At 38.3% G+C, this 15,770-nt stretch overlaps 1 protein-coding gene across 2 annotated transcripts in view; it reads left to right on the top strand.

Annotated features, from left to right (window-relative positions):
- si:dkey-237h12.3 (teneurin-3) overlaps nt 1-15,770 on the top strand; it is a 144,197-nt gene that overhangs the window by 82,028 nt on the left and 46,399 nt on the right. The window contains exons 8-13 of one of the 2 annotated variants that reach the window (XM_042418561.1): nt 1,927-2,137; nt 3,233-3,334; nt 4,392-4,586; nt 5,694-5,894; nt 10,927-11,112; nt 13,985-14,008. In XM_042418561.1, coding sequence (XP_042274495.1) covers nt 1,927-2,137; nt 3,233-3,334; nt 4,392-4,586; nt 5,694-5,894; nt 10,927-11,112; nt 13,985-14,008 — 919 coding nt within the window. The remainder of the gene's footprint in view (nt 1-1,926; nt 2,138-3,232; nt 3,335-4,391; nt 4,587-5,693; nt 5,895-10,926; nt 11,113-13,984; nt 14,009-15,770) is intronic. The other variant, XM_042418562.1, reaches the window with a different exon arrangement.

Genomic DNA, 15,770 nt, shown 5'->3' with positions numbered 1-15,770 from the left:
GCTAGCTGCTTTTTCTTTCTGCCATTTAGTGCTAGGCAGGTAGCACACAGTGGGTTTATTATGACTTTTTAGTAAAAACAGCTGTTTGCTGCTGCTGCTGGAAATGGGGACTTAAAAGCTCATTAGAGCTGCGGATTTGAGTTTATTCATTTATCTTTTTAAAGTCTCATATTAAATGCAGTTATTTGATTTAATGTTATTAAAAAATCTTGTAAAATGCAGCTTTAAGAAACATATTTTAAAATGTATTATAGTATTAGAGGTATTTAACACATTTACATGGCTCATTATCTCATGTTTTAATCTTTAAAAAAGATATTTGTAAACTGCAAAAATTCTGTAATTTTCACTTTTTTCATTATTTTATGAAACTCTTGCAGATCTGCACCATAATCAGGTCTTTGCTCCCATTTTTCCCACTTCTCTCTCTTCACACTAAAACAATAAATTTAAATTTAAAAATCTGTTGAAATTGATCTATTACTTTTTAAAAATGAATTAAATTCAACTGAAAAAGATGTGATACCTATTTAAAAATGTACGTGTCTTAAATTTAAATATCTCAACTGTGTGTCAGTTAAAAATCAAAGTCCTCTGCAAACAACCTCATTCGATTTAAATCCAATCTCTTCTAAAACAAACAAACATAAAAAAGAATTACAATCCGGATGCATTATATTTCAAAGACGTCCATAGTCTCTGTTCCTGTCAGGAGTCTTATATAGGTTCAGTACATCTGTGTAGCTAACAACCGCTTTAGTCAAGGGATCTGCCTGTCTGCATCTGCTGTGCTCCTCTGCATCCTATAGGCTGTTTAGGGATTGTTGGTATGTGTTACACTGTTTTCTGCTGCAGTGCTCTGTACCCTACAGCTTCAGTCAAAATGAGGTTCAGGTGTTGAGCAGGTGCTGTGAGAGCAGATGCACCACTTTACTCTTTTCACTTGGCAGGAATGACTCGTTACTCCTTGTTTACCCCGTAAATCAATGTTTGTTTGCAAAAAAATGTAGAGACTGTTATGCTGCATTCCCAGAGTAATGGAAAGAAAAACATAACCCTGAGGTACTGTATATATACTGTTATATTTACTTTTATGCTGTGTTCAGTATGTACACAGCATACAGCTTCTAGTGGAGCATTCTGACATCGCCAACAAGGAAGTATTTGCTGTGAATAGATTGTAGATGTCATATTCAATTCAATTTACTCTATTTTACAAGAATAATCCTATCAGAATCTATGTTGTTAATCAGGGAGTCCTGATTAAATATAATTCAGAACAAACAATAAAACACATCAATGAACACCTTAATAGCTGTCTGTCTGTCTGTCTGTCTGTCTGTCTGTCTATTGAGTGTATCAATGATGTTTTGACTTTAATTATAATAAGAGAAAAAAATAGTCTTAAAATAAAATAAAATAGTTATGTAGTTTATCATCTTATTTGTATTTTGTGCAGGTATACCAGCACTGATTAACTCTGAATTTTAAGTCTCTGCATCCACACAGTGTATTATCAATGTTAATTTAACAGATTATAATAATCACACTGCCAGAGTCTGAACATCCATCAGTTAACAATATATTTTTGGGAATATTTTTGAGCATTTGCCCCAGAGCCATATCAGCTCTATCAGTATACAAACCACTCTCCGAACAACATCTATGAACTCGAAATAACTGCCACTGAAAAATCAACATTTATTATACTTGAGTATTTGCTCTGTGCACAAACCTCTTCTGATTGTGTCTCGCATTTCAACTTTAAAAAGTTCCTCTCAGACTGTTAGAGGAGCTGCATGCAAAGCATCCAACAGATGAAAACACAAACTTTTTGAACTCTCTTGCCTCTTAACTGCATGGTTTAATTATACTGAGATTAAAATAGCAATCATCCGCATCTGCTGGAATCTTGTTGTTTTGCAGTATGACTTTGTGGAGCTCTTGGATGGCAGCCGGCTCATCGCCAAAGAGCATCGGATTCAGAGTGAACCAGAGACAAGGGCCCGGCTGGAGCACCCGGTCACTGTCCACCAAGCTGGATTCATCCAGTACCTGGACTCAGGGGTGTGGCACCTGGCGTTTTATAATGATGGCCGGAGCGTGGAGACAGTGTCCTATAACACCATCATCCAGGGTACGAGGACACACATCTGCTGCAATGGCTGATGAGTATGATTGGAATGATGTGTAATGACATGTTTGGAAGACTTTAATTTCCTTAAACAGCTGCGCCTGCATGAACAAACAATGGGTTTTTTGAAAAATCTGGCTGCCACACAAACAAGCTGAGCTTTTCAAACTTTGAGCCACCTAGGAGGCATATCTAGGTTTTCATTGGAGGGTAATGGATTATTGTGTTCAACACTATAATACGAGACCATGCACAGCATTGATCCTTCTCTCCTAACAACCTCTTCAGCGTTCTGAAGTCTGTGAAATTTCCTTGTGGGTTTTGAGGTAGGAAAAACACTAAGGTTGATGTAATGTTTTTCTTTTTCTATTTCCTGTGGGGAGTTCCATTGATCTGGCCCCACAAATATGAAGGTATCGACGTTTGAGGTCAAAATTGCCTGGGTCCGACGACGGCTCAAGGAACATACAATACCAGCTAGAATAATAACAAAAAAGTTTGCCCTCTTAACACCAATCAAAATGAGGGCCCCAGTCTTTTGGGGGTGCCCTTTATAAGCGATGGTCTGTTGAATGAACACAAGATCTGTCTGTAGGATATGTCAGATTAACTTCAACTCAGAGAGGATTTAAGCTGTAAACACTCAGGAGATTGCATGGCTTGTGTGGGCATGATCAGTCATTCAAGGGTTTTTGGGGGGGGGGATGAGGCAAGAGAGCGACAGGAGGAAAGGAAAATATGTCAAGGAAATGGAATTATTTGGTCTAATTTAAAATGCCTGTGTGGCTTTTACTCAACATGGCTTAGATGTGAACAGTCGGACTGCAGCATACATGTTATGGAGGCTTAGACCTTAGTGGGACATGGACAAATAGCTGTAAATGTATGCCATGCCTGATACGAGTAGTGCAGATAAGAGATGCTTAAAAACCCCTAGATTCATGCAGGGGGAAAAGGAAAAGTTGTGGTTGTTTCACAGAATTTCATGAACTGTACAGTCAAATGTTATATTAAGGAGGTCTTTCATATTTGCTCTCATATGACAATCTGATGAGTTATTAATAGTTGGACTTGCACACTGCTATGCTGTACCCACAGAATCTGTCACAGAGTGCACACACAACTGTTATGGGAACGGAGAATGTGTAGCAGGATCGTGTCACTGCTTCCCAGGATTCATAGGGCCGTACTGTTCCAGAGGTAATTATTCAGCTTTTATACTCCTTTACTGTCCACTCAGCTCATGGCTTAAATGCTCAGCTCATCCAAATAACAAAAAAGAATCTCCCTTAACTTCTAGTGGTATCTATTCATGCATATAGAGTTGCTTTTATTTGCCTAGGTCTTGGAATTCCTACGATTTCTGCTGCCACTCCAACACAATGAGGATGAATTCAATCGTTCATGGTGATCACAGCATTGAAAAGGGTCCTTTGTACTTTGTCCTTGTAGAAGACAACAAACATTGCTGTCAAGTTGTTCAAACACTGTCCTGGTAATTCTGACTAATCCACGGACCTTGCTATTTAATTGCAACAACTTTGAACCAAAGAAATAGTCTCCATGAAAACTGATACAGCTTGTTGCGTAGATTATCCAGAGCAACAGTTGCTTGTCTGACATTGCTGTGAAAATATTTAGTCAGGCTAAATATTACACTTTGGTCCAAAATGGAATATTTCATGAACTATTGGATAGATTGCCATGACACTTTCTATAAACATTCTTGACCACCAGAGAATGAATCCTACTGACTTCAATGATCTGCATTTGTAGTTTTAACTTCCATCAGCCTCAGTTGTACTTTGTATTTCTGATAATTAGCAAATGTAAGCACGTTAACATGCTAACCTAAGATGGTGAACATGTAAACAAACATCATCATGTTGTTGTGTATGCCAGCATGCTAAAGCTGAAAATCTAGCAAAGCAACTCTATGCCAAATTACAGCCTCACAGATCCCCTATGGGTGTAGACTCAATGTCTTGTTTATATGTAAATTTTAAATGCTTCAAGCACCACAAAAGAAATTCCCTTTCTCCTCCATCATATTGGGGAGTGGGGGGAGAAGAAATGGAAGAGATGGATATGTCAAAACCTGGACAAAGAAAACCAAAGCTATCTGTATGGAGAGATTTGGGTGAGCAGACCAAAGAGGAATCATACCCTGTTGTAACTGTGAGTTTTACAAAGGTCTGCAACAAACAAGTTTAAAAATGGACCACAGTTACAGTAGTTATGTCATGTGTATCTTCAGCTGCTTGTCCAGTCCTGTGCAGCGGTAACGGGCAGTACACCAGGGGGCGCTGTCAGTGCTACAGCGGCTGGAAGGGCACAGAGTGTGACGTACCTTCCTCCCAGTGTATCGATCCTCAATGTGGGGGACACGGACTATGCGTGGCGGGTAACTGTGTGTGCAACACTGGCCACAAAGGAACCAACTGTGAACAAGGTAAATGAAAGAAAAACACAGCATCTCCCCATTGGATTTGCAGCAGCTAGATGGAACATATTTCTATGTGAAGCTCAAGGGGGATCGACATAGTCCATTGGTGAAACAATCAGTGTTTTCAACTCCGCCAAGCAGATAATGCTTTGGATGTTGTTATTGATAGTGTGTGTGTATAAATTAAGTCACTCTTAGTGTTCAGAGCACATGAATGTTGGCTATGCGCTGGAACAGATTGTGCGGGGTCCGTTGATGCAGTCACCTATTGGAACGCTCCACAGTTGAAGACACCTGTTAAAATCGATCAGTCAATGGCATCTGTTCCTCCGTTTATAGGGAAGGAGCTGCTTCTTTCTTGTCAACCTTTTCCACCTCCCCCCCTTCACTTCAGTACATTTAACTTTATTGATCCACATGCAGACAAAAGGCAATTATCAGCTCAGATTTACACGTGCAGGTTGTTGACCTTTCATGTAAAAAGCTATTGAGTTCACTAAATGAATATATTGTGGTTTTCTTTGAAGTGAAGAAATATGGGAACACAGGAGGAGGTCACATTTGTAATTTTAAACTTGCATATCAGGGTTTTATAAATAGGTTCAGGTAAATAATCATTGTCAGTGTCCAAACATGCAGATGCACAGAGCAACCAGCTCCAGAGGAAGCACAATAAAGTTGTTGCAAATTATCCCTTGTTAGTAATGGGTTGATTATGTTGGTCATAATTGCCAATTATTAACCTAGATCAGCAAGTTGATTTGCAAATTGTTAATAGTAATTGATTATATCTGTCGAGACACTAATTATGCCCCTTTTCCTAGTGCCTATAATGGAGCATAATTATGCTGTCAGTATATTGGAAGTACCCTATAATATACCGTAGAGGAGCTAGTTGAACATAGGGTGGAAAATTACTACCGGCCACCACTAAACACTGCAAAAAAAAAAAAAAAAATCAGCTGTGGCTCACCAGCCATCATCTGGCACTGACCCACTTCCCCTCTAAAAATGATTTTTGGCTGTTAGCAGAGTCAAAGTGGCCGCAGTAAATAAGTAGGTTTGATATCCTGTCTAACTGACATCGCTGTCGTCCTAACTGTGTGTCCTCAGTGGACTGTGTGGACTCAACGTGCTCCGGTCATGGAGCCTGTCATCATGGTGAGTGCCACTGTAACCCAGGCTGGGGAGGGATCAGCTGTGAGATCCTGAAGAGCACTTGTCCAGAGCAGTGCTCCAGTCACGGCACCTTCAACACCGACTCAGGAACCTGCATCTGTGAGGCCAACTGGAAGGGGGCCGACTGCTCCATAGGTCAGAACACATTTCACTTTCTTCTGCTCACTTAAACCTAAGGATTATTATAATTATCAATTAATCTGCCAGTTATTTTCTTGATTAATCGTTTGGTCAATGAGACGTCTGAAATTTTGTGAAAAATGTGAGGTGTCAAGGTAACATCTTCAAATCATTTGTTTTGTTAGACCAACAGTCCGAAACCGTAATATTTTAAATAACAATCACATAAGACGTTTGAGAGGCTGGAATTAATGTTTAGCTTTATCACCTGAAAATGACTGATTAATTGATTATCAAAATAGTTGCCGAGTCATTTTCTGTCAGTTGACTTCAATTAATCAATTCAGCTGTAATGTGATTATAGGCTTTTTTAAAAGTATTCTGAAGTCATACATTTTGTGTATAGAAAAGTGTGATAATCCTGGTGTCTTCTTTTCTTATACCACCACTGGGGATAACATAGTTGGACATGTTCAAATTCTTCATATTGGCTTTAATCGAATCAAAGGACATATTAAGCTACTTAGAGTTGTAATCTAAAAGGTCTTACATTTTATTAATTCATTCATTTCTGAATGCCATTTGCACAGTGTTGTTTGTACTGAACTAACAAATCCTTGCAAACAGTCTGTTCTTTTGTCTTTTTTTTTTTTTTTTTGCTGTTTTTGTGGATGAAGTTTGAGTTTCACTAACAAGTAACTGGCAACAAATTCTTTCTGTGTTTATTCCAAACAAACCCCTCTTGCTGTGCACAGACACTGCAGCACCAGGTGTCCACAACAGCAGATGTATAAGCCTTTATTACCAAGTTTTAGGTTGAAGTAAAGAGCACAATGTGTCTGCATGTTGGTATCTTATTAAGAAACTTAAGGAGTAATTATTCAACTAAACTTATTCAAATAAAACTCTAAATATCAAGGAAAGCAATGTTGTATATGCTTTAAGTTTTAACAATTTAAAAAAAAATCACAATTAATCATCTGTATTTTTGAAATACAATTTAGTGAACATTAGAGGGCAATTTGTTTTCCTAAATTAATATGTCACAATTTGAAATTAAACTCTTTGAATAGTACAGACAGTCGAATCAGTATTCTTCAGCTTTCTCCCCACAGTGCACACGAAGGAACCAAAATTATTAATTTGTGATGTCCTACTGATTCATATTCTGCATTTTCTCCAGAGATGATGAATGAGAGCCTGACTGACTCAAGTTTTTCATCTCGAGAGCTATGATGTGCAGTGTATGTTATATTACAAGCAGCGCTGAGTTTTATGAGCTTTATGTTACATCTTTCCTACATCACCTTCAGTAAAGTTTTACTTCAGTAAAATGGAGGTACAAGTCATATATTTCATTAATATAAGAAGGCCACAATGACAAGAAAGTCTTCTCATGAGGATGTGGATCTCTTCATACGTGTGTAGAGCTTTTAATTTGATTCATCTGTCCACTAGAGAACAATAACATTCAGTGTCTGTTGGCACAACACGAACACACTAAGATGTCTAAAAAAGTCTCAGTTCCTGTCCAAATTGGAGTAAGAAAGTAATCTGAACTGACTCCAGGAAACAACCCCTAACCCTCCAAAAAAAAGCTTTCACGGGTATAGGGAGGCAGATGTTGACATCTGATAGCCAGCAGTCACTCAGGCTTGGAAAGTGTTGTATAACTTAAGAAAGGGTGAAAATAAGAGCAAACTTCAGTCTGAATTGCTGCTCGTATTCATTTTTTGCAGTTTATGTTCTTTACTACAGTATATATTCATCAGAGAAGTTCAATTTAAAATTAAAAATTAAAAACTAAGTCCATTAAGTTGGTTTAAGTCAAAAGGACTAATATTGATCATTTCTGACATACATACATTTATAAGCCTTAATTTGGTTGCAGTTTGGTAGTTTCAAGCTAAATGTCCAAATTACAGAAACAGCTTAATTTTTTTTGGAATAAATAAATCATACTGTAAGCGTGATCACACCATTAAAGTTTGGTAATCAACACTTGTAGCACATGTTGATTTGAAACACAACATATGGTAACAGCAAAGCTTTGACTCCACACATTAATCTTGTGCGACCCGACATGTTCGTCTTGATAAGTATCACCGATGTGTCTCATTTTAAAATAGACCTAATAGATTTGTTCAGAACCTTTTCCAAAAAAATGCCAGTTTATTTTACACCAGCTTCAGGTTTTCTAGAGGAGAAGGAGACAATCGTGTGTTCCCATCTGCTTGCAGCAGAGCCTCTTAATTTGTTATTCAGAGGGTTTGCCTTTCAACACAGGTAGGTGACATGTTAGTTCAAAGGCTGGCCCCTCCTATCTGTTATCTGCGCCTGCGATTCAGGTGATTTATGCGCTGTTTCCCCCCTCAGAATAGACTCATTCTCTGTGTGCTGAACCTAGAGTAAAACACAATGGCTATACTGAGTCCAACAATTAAAAGCAGAAGTTGCAGTTTGTGTCTGTCAGTATTAAAGGCTGTTGAATGTATTTTCCTTGGCTGAAATTCAAGTGAAAATTAAAGCATAAGGAGGCTGGATGGTATGTTTGAGATGATAGATGTGTGGTGGACCTTTTTAAGCAGCGTGCAGCCGGTTTGGTCGGTGCCCAAGAAGAAAGAATGATTGTTTTGGTGAACAGGGATTTTTTTTTTTTTTCCTTTTGTGTCTCCCTTTATTTTCTTTTTTAAAGAGAAGTAATTTGTTATTCTGTTAAAGCATTCGAAATTCCAGACATAATCCTCTCACTCAGCAAGATATCTGGAGCCTGTCGATAGCAGAACTGACGACGTAGGCCTCGGCACAGTCCAAAAGTTAGAGAGTTTACCCACCTGGGTGGGTGGAGGAGTCCGTCTTAATTAATGCTGCAGTTCTTCTTCAATTAAATAAACTTTAATTAACAAGCACATAGCATGGATCGACCGCCCACAACCCCTATCCAGCTTGAGTCAGGGGCATGTTAAAGGCAGATAAACACTTTTGCACTAATGAAAAATTGATTGCATAGATTCTATGGGAAGGAGGTATCCCTTTGGAATCGAATGACTCCCCTCCAGAGGCATGCTTAATATTCTACAGTGTTGGCTCGACTTAATCAGAACCATCCAAGGTCTCTCAATCGAAGAAAATCTCTATTCAGAGAACTGGAAACAGACAGTTAAAAGAGCCTCAGTAAAAGGGGATGAATGTGGATATAGCAGTGGGGGTGGATTAGCTTAAAAAATAATAAAAATACATGAACAAAATTAGGAGATCTTTTATCCATGACTTAGTATATTTTGAACGGCAGAATGATGTCTCTTGGCTAATATGCTTTCCCTGCAGGCTACACCAAGTTTTCAAAAGTCACAAACTTTTCAGTTATGTGGCTATATGCATTTCCTGGAGCATCGAGTCACTTAAAGTCTGAGGACATACTTGAGCTACTTTCTTCCAGTACACTGACGGCTATTGTCACAGTGGAAAGCTTTATGGCTCTTCTGTTCAACAGCTTTGATAGACGCTCTTGGTTCCAGTAAATGAACATTTCTTATTCTCACACAAGAGCAGCCACAGCTTGTTGAGCGTTAGCTTTAGCCCGGTACGCGCTGATTTACTTACCACCCCTGAATTCAATCATTTGAATTTGCTTTTCTGAAGATAACACGGATTCATAACAGCTGCTCTGCTGTTTCCAATGCTTTCCGTACTTGAAGAAAAACATGTTGATCTAACATCTATCAAAGTTCAGACACAAGAACCTGCTTAAATTCATAACCCTCGCCTCAGTCTGCCAAGAGCCATGCAAATGAGCTTTGAGAATATGTAAAACCTGAAAAGAAACCCGAAAAGTGGTTGTTTCGAAAATTTTTAGATGCACAAAGTAATGTCTGTGCTTTACTGTTCTTGTGCTCTGAATTTAGACTTTTTGAGTGATGACAGGTTTTGTTTCATTCTAGGGCTTCTGTACACATGAGAAAATAAAGTGGTCTATGAAATGACTTTGATAAAGATGACTTAAAATGGAAAAATAAAAATGACACAATAGCCCGTGTTGCTTGTGCATGTGCATGTGCATGGAAGAATGTCTTTTCTATTATTCCAGGGTATTTATTCAGAGAAATACTTACATTTTGTGAGATAAGCTTTGATGTCATTTTAGATGGGAAAAAAGTGGTTGTTACACTGATTGGACCCGTTTGCTGATAAGCTAATTAAAATAAAGTCCTCCAGAATTTGCTGCTGCGTACATTTTTACATAAAATAGATCCAAACTAATTCAGATATCATCCATCTGCCTTCATAATGCCCGACAAAAATGCAGAGTGTGTTTCTTTGTGATGTTCTGTTTAAAGTTTTATCTCTTCAATGTGAACTGAAACATACACTCATTATGAATTGGTTATCTGAGAGTACTGCATTGTTGCTGTGCTCTATTGTGGACATTGAGTGACTTTATTATCACCTGAACCGATAAAACGAATGCCACCATATATCAAGGTTAACATGATACTTTTTGGAGGAAGATTTATCTCTCTCAGCTTTTTATTGTGTATTTTGGCAAAGTGGCAGCAGAATTAAAGTTGATTTAGGGATTCTGTTCCTTCCAAGTTTCACAGTTTTGACAATTCATATGCCAAATTTAAGAAAATAATTGTGTACACTAAATGCCCATTTTAATCCAAAAAGCAAAAGAAAGCAGTAAAGGCTAATCAAAAAAAAAAAAAACAAGAAAAAAAAACTTCTAAAGCTTTGCTATGCAAATGGTTGGCAGTAATTTTGAGTCTCCTCAGATTGCTTATCTTTTTTCAAATATTTTCACATTTTTATAACACTTTTTTTTTTTTTTTTTTAAATAATTAAGTTCAAAACATGTGCTGTTTACAGTTAAACTTTTTGGTCCACTTTAACCAAGAGAGCTAACATTTCCAGCAGACATCAGAGCATTTTTCAGTAGTGGCAGATGTGTCTATACAGAATACAAAAATACACTAGTACAGAAGAAAAAAGCAACTTTTCTCGGTACAGAAGCTATATGTCTCCATGGCTTTTTCCTTCGCAACAGAGGTGTGTGTGGTGGACTGTGGTCCCCATGGATCGTGCATCAGTGGTGTGTGTCACTGCGAGGAAGGCTGGACAGGGCCGGAATGTGAGCAGAGGGACTGTCACCCACGCTGCATCGACCACGGAGTCTGCAGGGAGGGCAAGTGTGACTGCCACCAGGGCTGGACCGGTGAACACTGCACCATCGGTGAGCCACGATGACACACGCTGTACACCTACACACACTTGACAGAAGGGCATGGACTGCAGGGGAAATGTATTCATGGGCAGTCTTCAAAGAGCAACTTTGGAGTTTCAGTATTTTCAGTGCAAACAAGTAACTTTTCATGACAAACTAGTGATAAATAGTTTCTGGTGGTATTTCCGGTGCTTAGAAGTCAAATGTGGTGTTTTTGTACTGCATTTCACAGACACTGCTAAAATATTGTAGTTAGTTTTGTGGCACCTTTGTCTTTTTTTTCCATTCTTCTATTTTTTTCTCAGCATTGATCAGCAATGGTGACTACTTTTAAATGCATTAATAGTCTTTTCCCATTTTTTTTGCAAGCAAACCACTGTTGTTGCTTCGGGCAACATGAAATTCAATCCTTTTTGTGCAGCAGTGAGCCTTTTTTTTCAGAAAGAGCTATCCAAAACCAAGAAATGTGGAAGATTTTCTTGAACTGGGTATGACTTAAAACTAATATTGTATTGTGACCATTGATAGAAGCAAGACTTTAGACTACTTTATGGAATTTAATTAAAAAGTTAAGCATCTCTCCCACTAAACAGAAATGTTGTATTTCCCTGGCTTTTCACATTAATTTTCTGCTCTCTTTGTAAAATCTATTTCTTTTTGCAGCACTGCACCTCAACTTTGTAATTGTTCTATCATCCATTTAGATATTCCACCTTGTAGACTGCTGAAGTGATGCTCCTGTATTAGTGAGTCAAGGGCAGGTATTTAGGGAGCTGAAAAGCCATGGGTAGGCCTCTTTGGAATATCATTTTTCTGAAATGGCGGTGCTTCACCTGGCATTAATGAGGGTAATGAGTTCTGAGATGTCGCTTCCTATTGACCTTTAACTCAGACTTCCTCGACACCTTACCCCCTGTCAAAGGTCCTGTAGTTAAACCCTGACACGCCGCATCAAACAGCATTCCCCTAAGTGTCATTTCCAGCCACTCAATGACGACATATTCCCTGTGAAACAAAGATCTGGCACTCCAAACTATTCAGCCCTAATTATGTATTTACAAGTTCCCTCATCAGCAATCCCCCATCCACAGCGCTGATCCATCTCTGAGGGGAGAGGAGATTGCAGTGAGGGAGTTGTTGGAGGGGTCACATTCCTGATCTTATTAATGTTTCCCTCCTCAGAGCCAACTGTGCACCATCCATTTTCTTTTTTCTTTCCTCCTGTTTAAGGCTCCCGTCAGGAATGTAACTCCTTGCTTTGGATGCAGCGGGGATGAATAGGTAGCGCGTTACCTTTTCTTGGAGAACTGGGAGCTTATTTTATCTTTCAAACCCTGAATAACTGCCATTTGCACAAAGCGCCTTTTAATCACATTACATGGCCAGAGCTTGAATAGAAGACTTCCTTGGCCATTCTTTTGTCACAAGCATCTAGATCCTGTTTTATATGCAAGGCTTAACCCATTGTCAGCGCTTTCTCAGCACTGCATTTTACCACTAAGGTGTTTTCGATTCATCTTAGTGTTCTGTTGGTTCATTGCCGTGCAGTTGCTGAAATCACTGAAGTGGAAATGACGGCCAAATTGGGAAAAAAAAAAAAAAAAAAAAAAAAAGACAAACTTAAGTATTCTGCTTCATGATGCATTCATATTAGAGTGAGGGTGAGCCTACATACCTCTTGACAAGTAGACAGTAAAATGTTTTGAAGCAGACCAAGATGAAACTGGCTCATGTAGTTTGAAAACAAAGACTGTTATAACACTCCGATATCAAGAGAAACAGTGTGTTCTTCTTTGTTTTAGCCTGTTAGTGTCTTGCTTTTGGCGAAGCAAAGCAGATGGAGAGTGTTAACAATGAATATTTTACTATGCTGCAGATGCTGAATTAATTCATGTTGCTTCCTATGGACAGAAATATCATCAGCATCATCCAAGACACTTTTTTACAGAAAAATGTGGTGATTCTGACCACAGAGGCTTCTATAATTCGGATTAATCACTTCCTGCTTTAATTAACATCTTCATTATTAAGTTTGTCAAACACTGGATATTTTTTTTTCCTTTACTGTAACTAAACTGTTAATTCACTCCTCTAAATCTGCAGCCTCTGTCTCTTTTGTCTGTCTCTCTCCGAAACCAATTTTCTACTTGTTTTTTTTTTTTTTCCCTATTTGCATTTCTTTGTCTCTCTCTCTCTCTCTAAAAGCAAATTTCTACTTGTTCTTCTTTTTTCTATTTGCATTTCCTAACTCCTACTTATATCCGTTCTCTTTTCTATTTTATGTCTGTATGCCTGTCTGCCTACCTATCTGTCTCTCTCCAACTCCCTCTTGGCTTACATGTATAGCCCTGGATTCCAGAGTATCAGGTAAAAAAACACTTTTCACTTTGCTTGAGAATTATACTTTTCATGCAAGATGTTTTTTTCTGATCCAGTTGAACGCCTTTATTTTGCCTGTGACTTAAATTGAACTCTGGTAAGAAAAAAAAAAAAGATGGGTGAGCTCGCACATTCAGTAATATCAGTAGTCATATCCTGTCACTCATGCTTAGTATTAGCTATTCAGCTCAATCACCGCAACGACTGTAATTTATATACACAGTACAGAGATTGAAATTAGAGCAGAAGCTGAAAACGTGCTTTACCTTCACCGCTGGCGAAGACAACGATAATCTTCGGGAAAAAATACCTGTAAAGCTTAATTTTCCTAATATATAAAACCAAGTTGGCAGGTACATCAGCTTTATGCCAGCAACCGTTTCTACTTTTTGTGCTCCCTGTAAGTTATAAGTAAATGTGTTTGTCAGTCTTAGCTCTCTGCCACCACAGAGATAAGTAATTTTCTTTTCCAAATGTTTCCCTTTCCTCGGTTGTGTAATAGGAGCAGTCAAGATAGGATATAAAGGTAAATTGAACCACTACCCCCCCCAAGGGAGATTGTCACAAACAATCCCTCCCTGCTCTCTGTCTTTCCTAGCACGGCGTTTATACACCTGTTCTATGTCCGAGTCGATCATAATGTTTCTGCTGTGATCCTGCTCCCCCCAATATGTCCCCTCATCTCCTGTCCGTCTTAACCAGTCTCACACAGACTCCACGGTCCCTTCTCCCCCTGTCTTAATTCCCTGTGTCTGCCAGATTAAACGCCCAAACTGGTGTGGTTTAGTCATGTTTCGGCTACTTGTCTTCACCCTCCACTAGAAGGAATGCGATCTGGCAGCAAGTGCTCTGTTTTCTGTAAATGTAGAGACTCTGGATCCTTCCCCTTCTTCCCCACACTTCTCCCCCTATTTACATATATACCTCCTTTTTCCTTTGATGTTGCCGTTACTTCACATGAGTATTTCTAACATCTGCAATGGGCTATTCCAACTTTGATTATTTTCCGACATCAGCCATGAACCTCTAAGACAGCCATTGATTTTCAGACTCTTAAATGGGATTTGTGCAACTTTGAACTCACAAAGAGTCCTTCAAATCTTGATTCAGATACAAAAGAAATCCCAAATTTTATGGATTTTACTCAAAGACAGCTGCTGACTTAAAAATCACACTTTAAGGAATCACGCAACCAGAATATAAGTCATTCAAACGAGCAAAAAAAAAGAATAATTCAAACTTTGATTTAAACACGAAAAGCTCCAAAACTGTGATGTGGATTTAACTCAACAGCACTGACATGCAGTGGTGGAAGAAGTATTCAGAACCTTTACTTAAGTAAAAATACCAATGCCAGCAATGTAAAACTCCTCCATTATAAGTAAAAGTCCTGCATGATAAATCCTACTTAAGTAAGAGTACATATTATATTATTATATAGTATTAGCAGCAAAATGTACTTAACCTATTAAAGAAAAAGTCAAGTGTTAAGGATGGCACCTCCAGGAAGAATGAACTCTAGTCCAGGGCCTTATAAACTAAATGTACTTAATGCCAGAGTTATTTGTTTCGCATTTTTTTCATTTGTTTTCATTCACATCTCAGTTAAATGAAGTGTTTTTCACACACAGCTTTAGCGTTTAGTGCAGTAAACTATAATACCTCTGTTGTATCCTTAGTGATTTTATTGAATTGTAATAACCCCCTTGTATCCTCTTAGTGATATTGTTGAACTTTATTAACCCTGCGTTTATGCTCTGAGTGATTTTCTTCAGAAGAAAAGTGAATGTGTTTAAACCAGTTACAGCCTGCTTTAATTCAAGGTCACAACTTGCCTTGTGTGTGTTACATTATAACCTGCACTGTGTGGGGGGAAAAAAGAGGAAAAAAAGAGGTCCTTTCCAGAAAGATGACCTGTCTCCTTTTTCATATCATGTTACCAACTAGGGCATAGCGCAACTCTTGTTGCATGATATAAAAGCGAGAAAAGAGGAGAAAGTGAGTGCTGCTCTGGAAGGTCGCATTAGGTTTAGATCTTTTTGTGTGACATCATTGAAATTTACAGCACTTATATTGAAATACTCAAATAAAAGAGAATATTTCTTTTTGATCCAGAAGTTGTATTTGTCTTCAGATGATTGTGACTATATCTTATTAGGTGAGCGGATTTTCCCTTTTCATTTTTCGTTAAATCAATCCCTTGGTCTAGCAGTAACTATCTTCCCTTTTAGGGAATAGTTCACCTACTTGTATATTGAGTCGGGACCTAGGTACTCTATACAAGCTAA

The sequence above is a fragment of the Thunnus maccoyii genome, chromosome 8, assembly GCF_910596095.1.
Source record: "Thunnus maccoyii chromosome 8, fThuMac1.1, whole genome shotgun sequence".
Taxonomy (NCBI): Eukaryota; Metazoa; Chordata; class Actinopteri; order Scombriformes; family Scombridae; genus Thunnus; species Thunnus maccoyii.
This window is presented reverse-complemented; position numbering and strand designations above follow the sequence as displayed.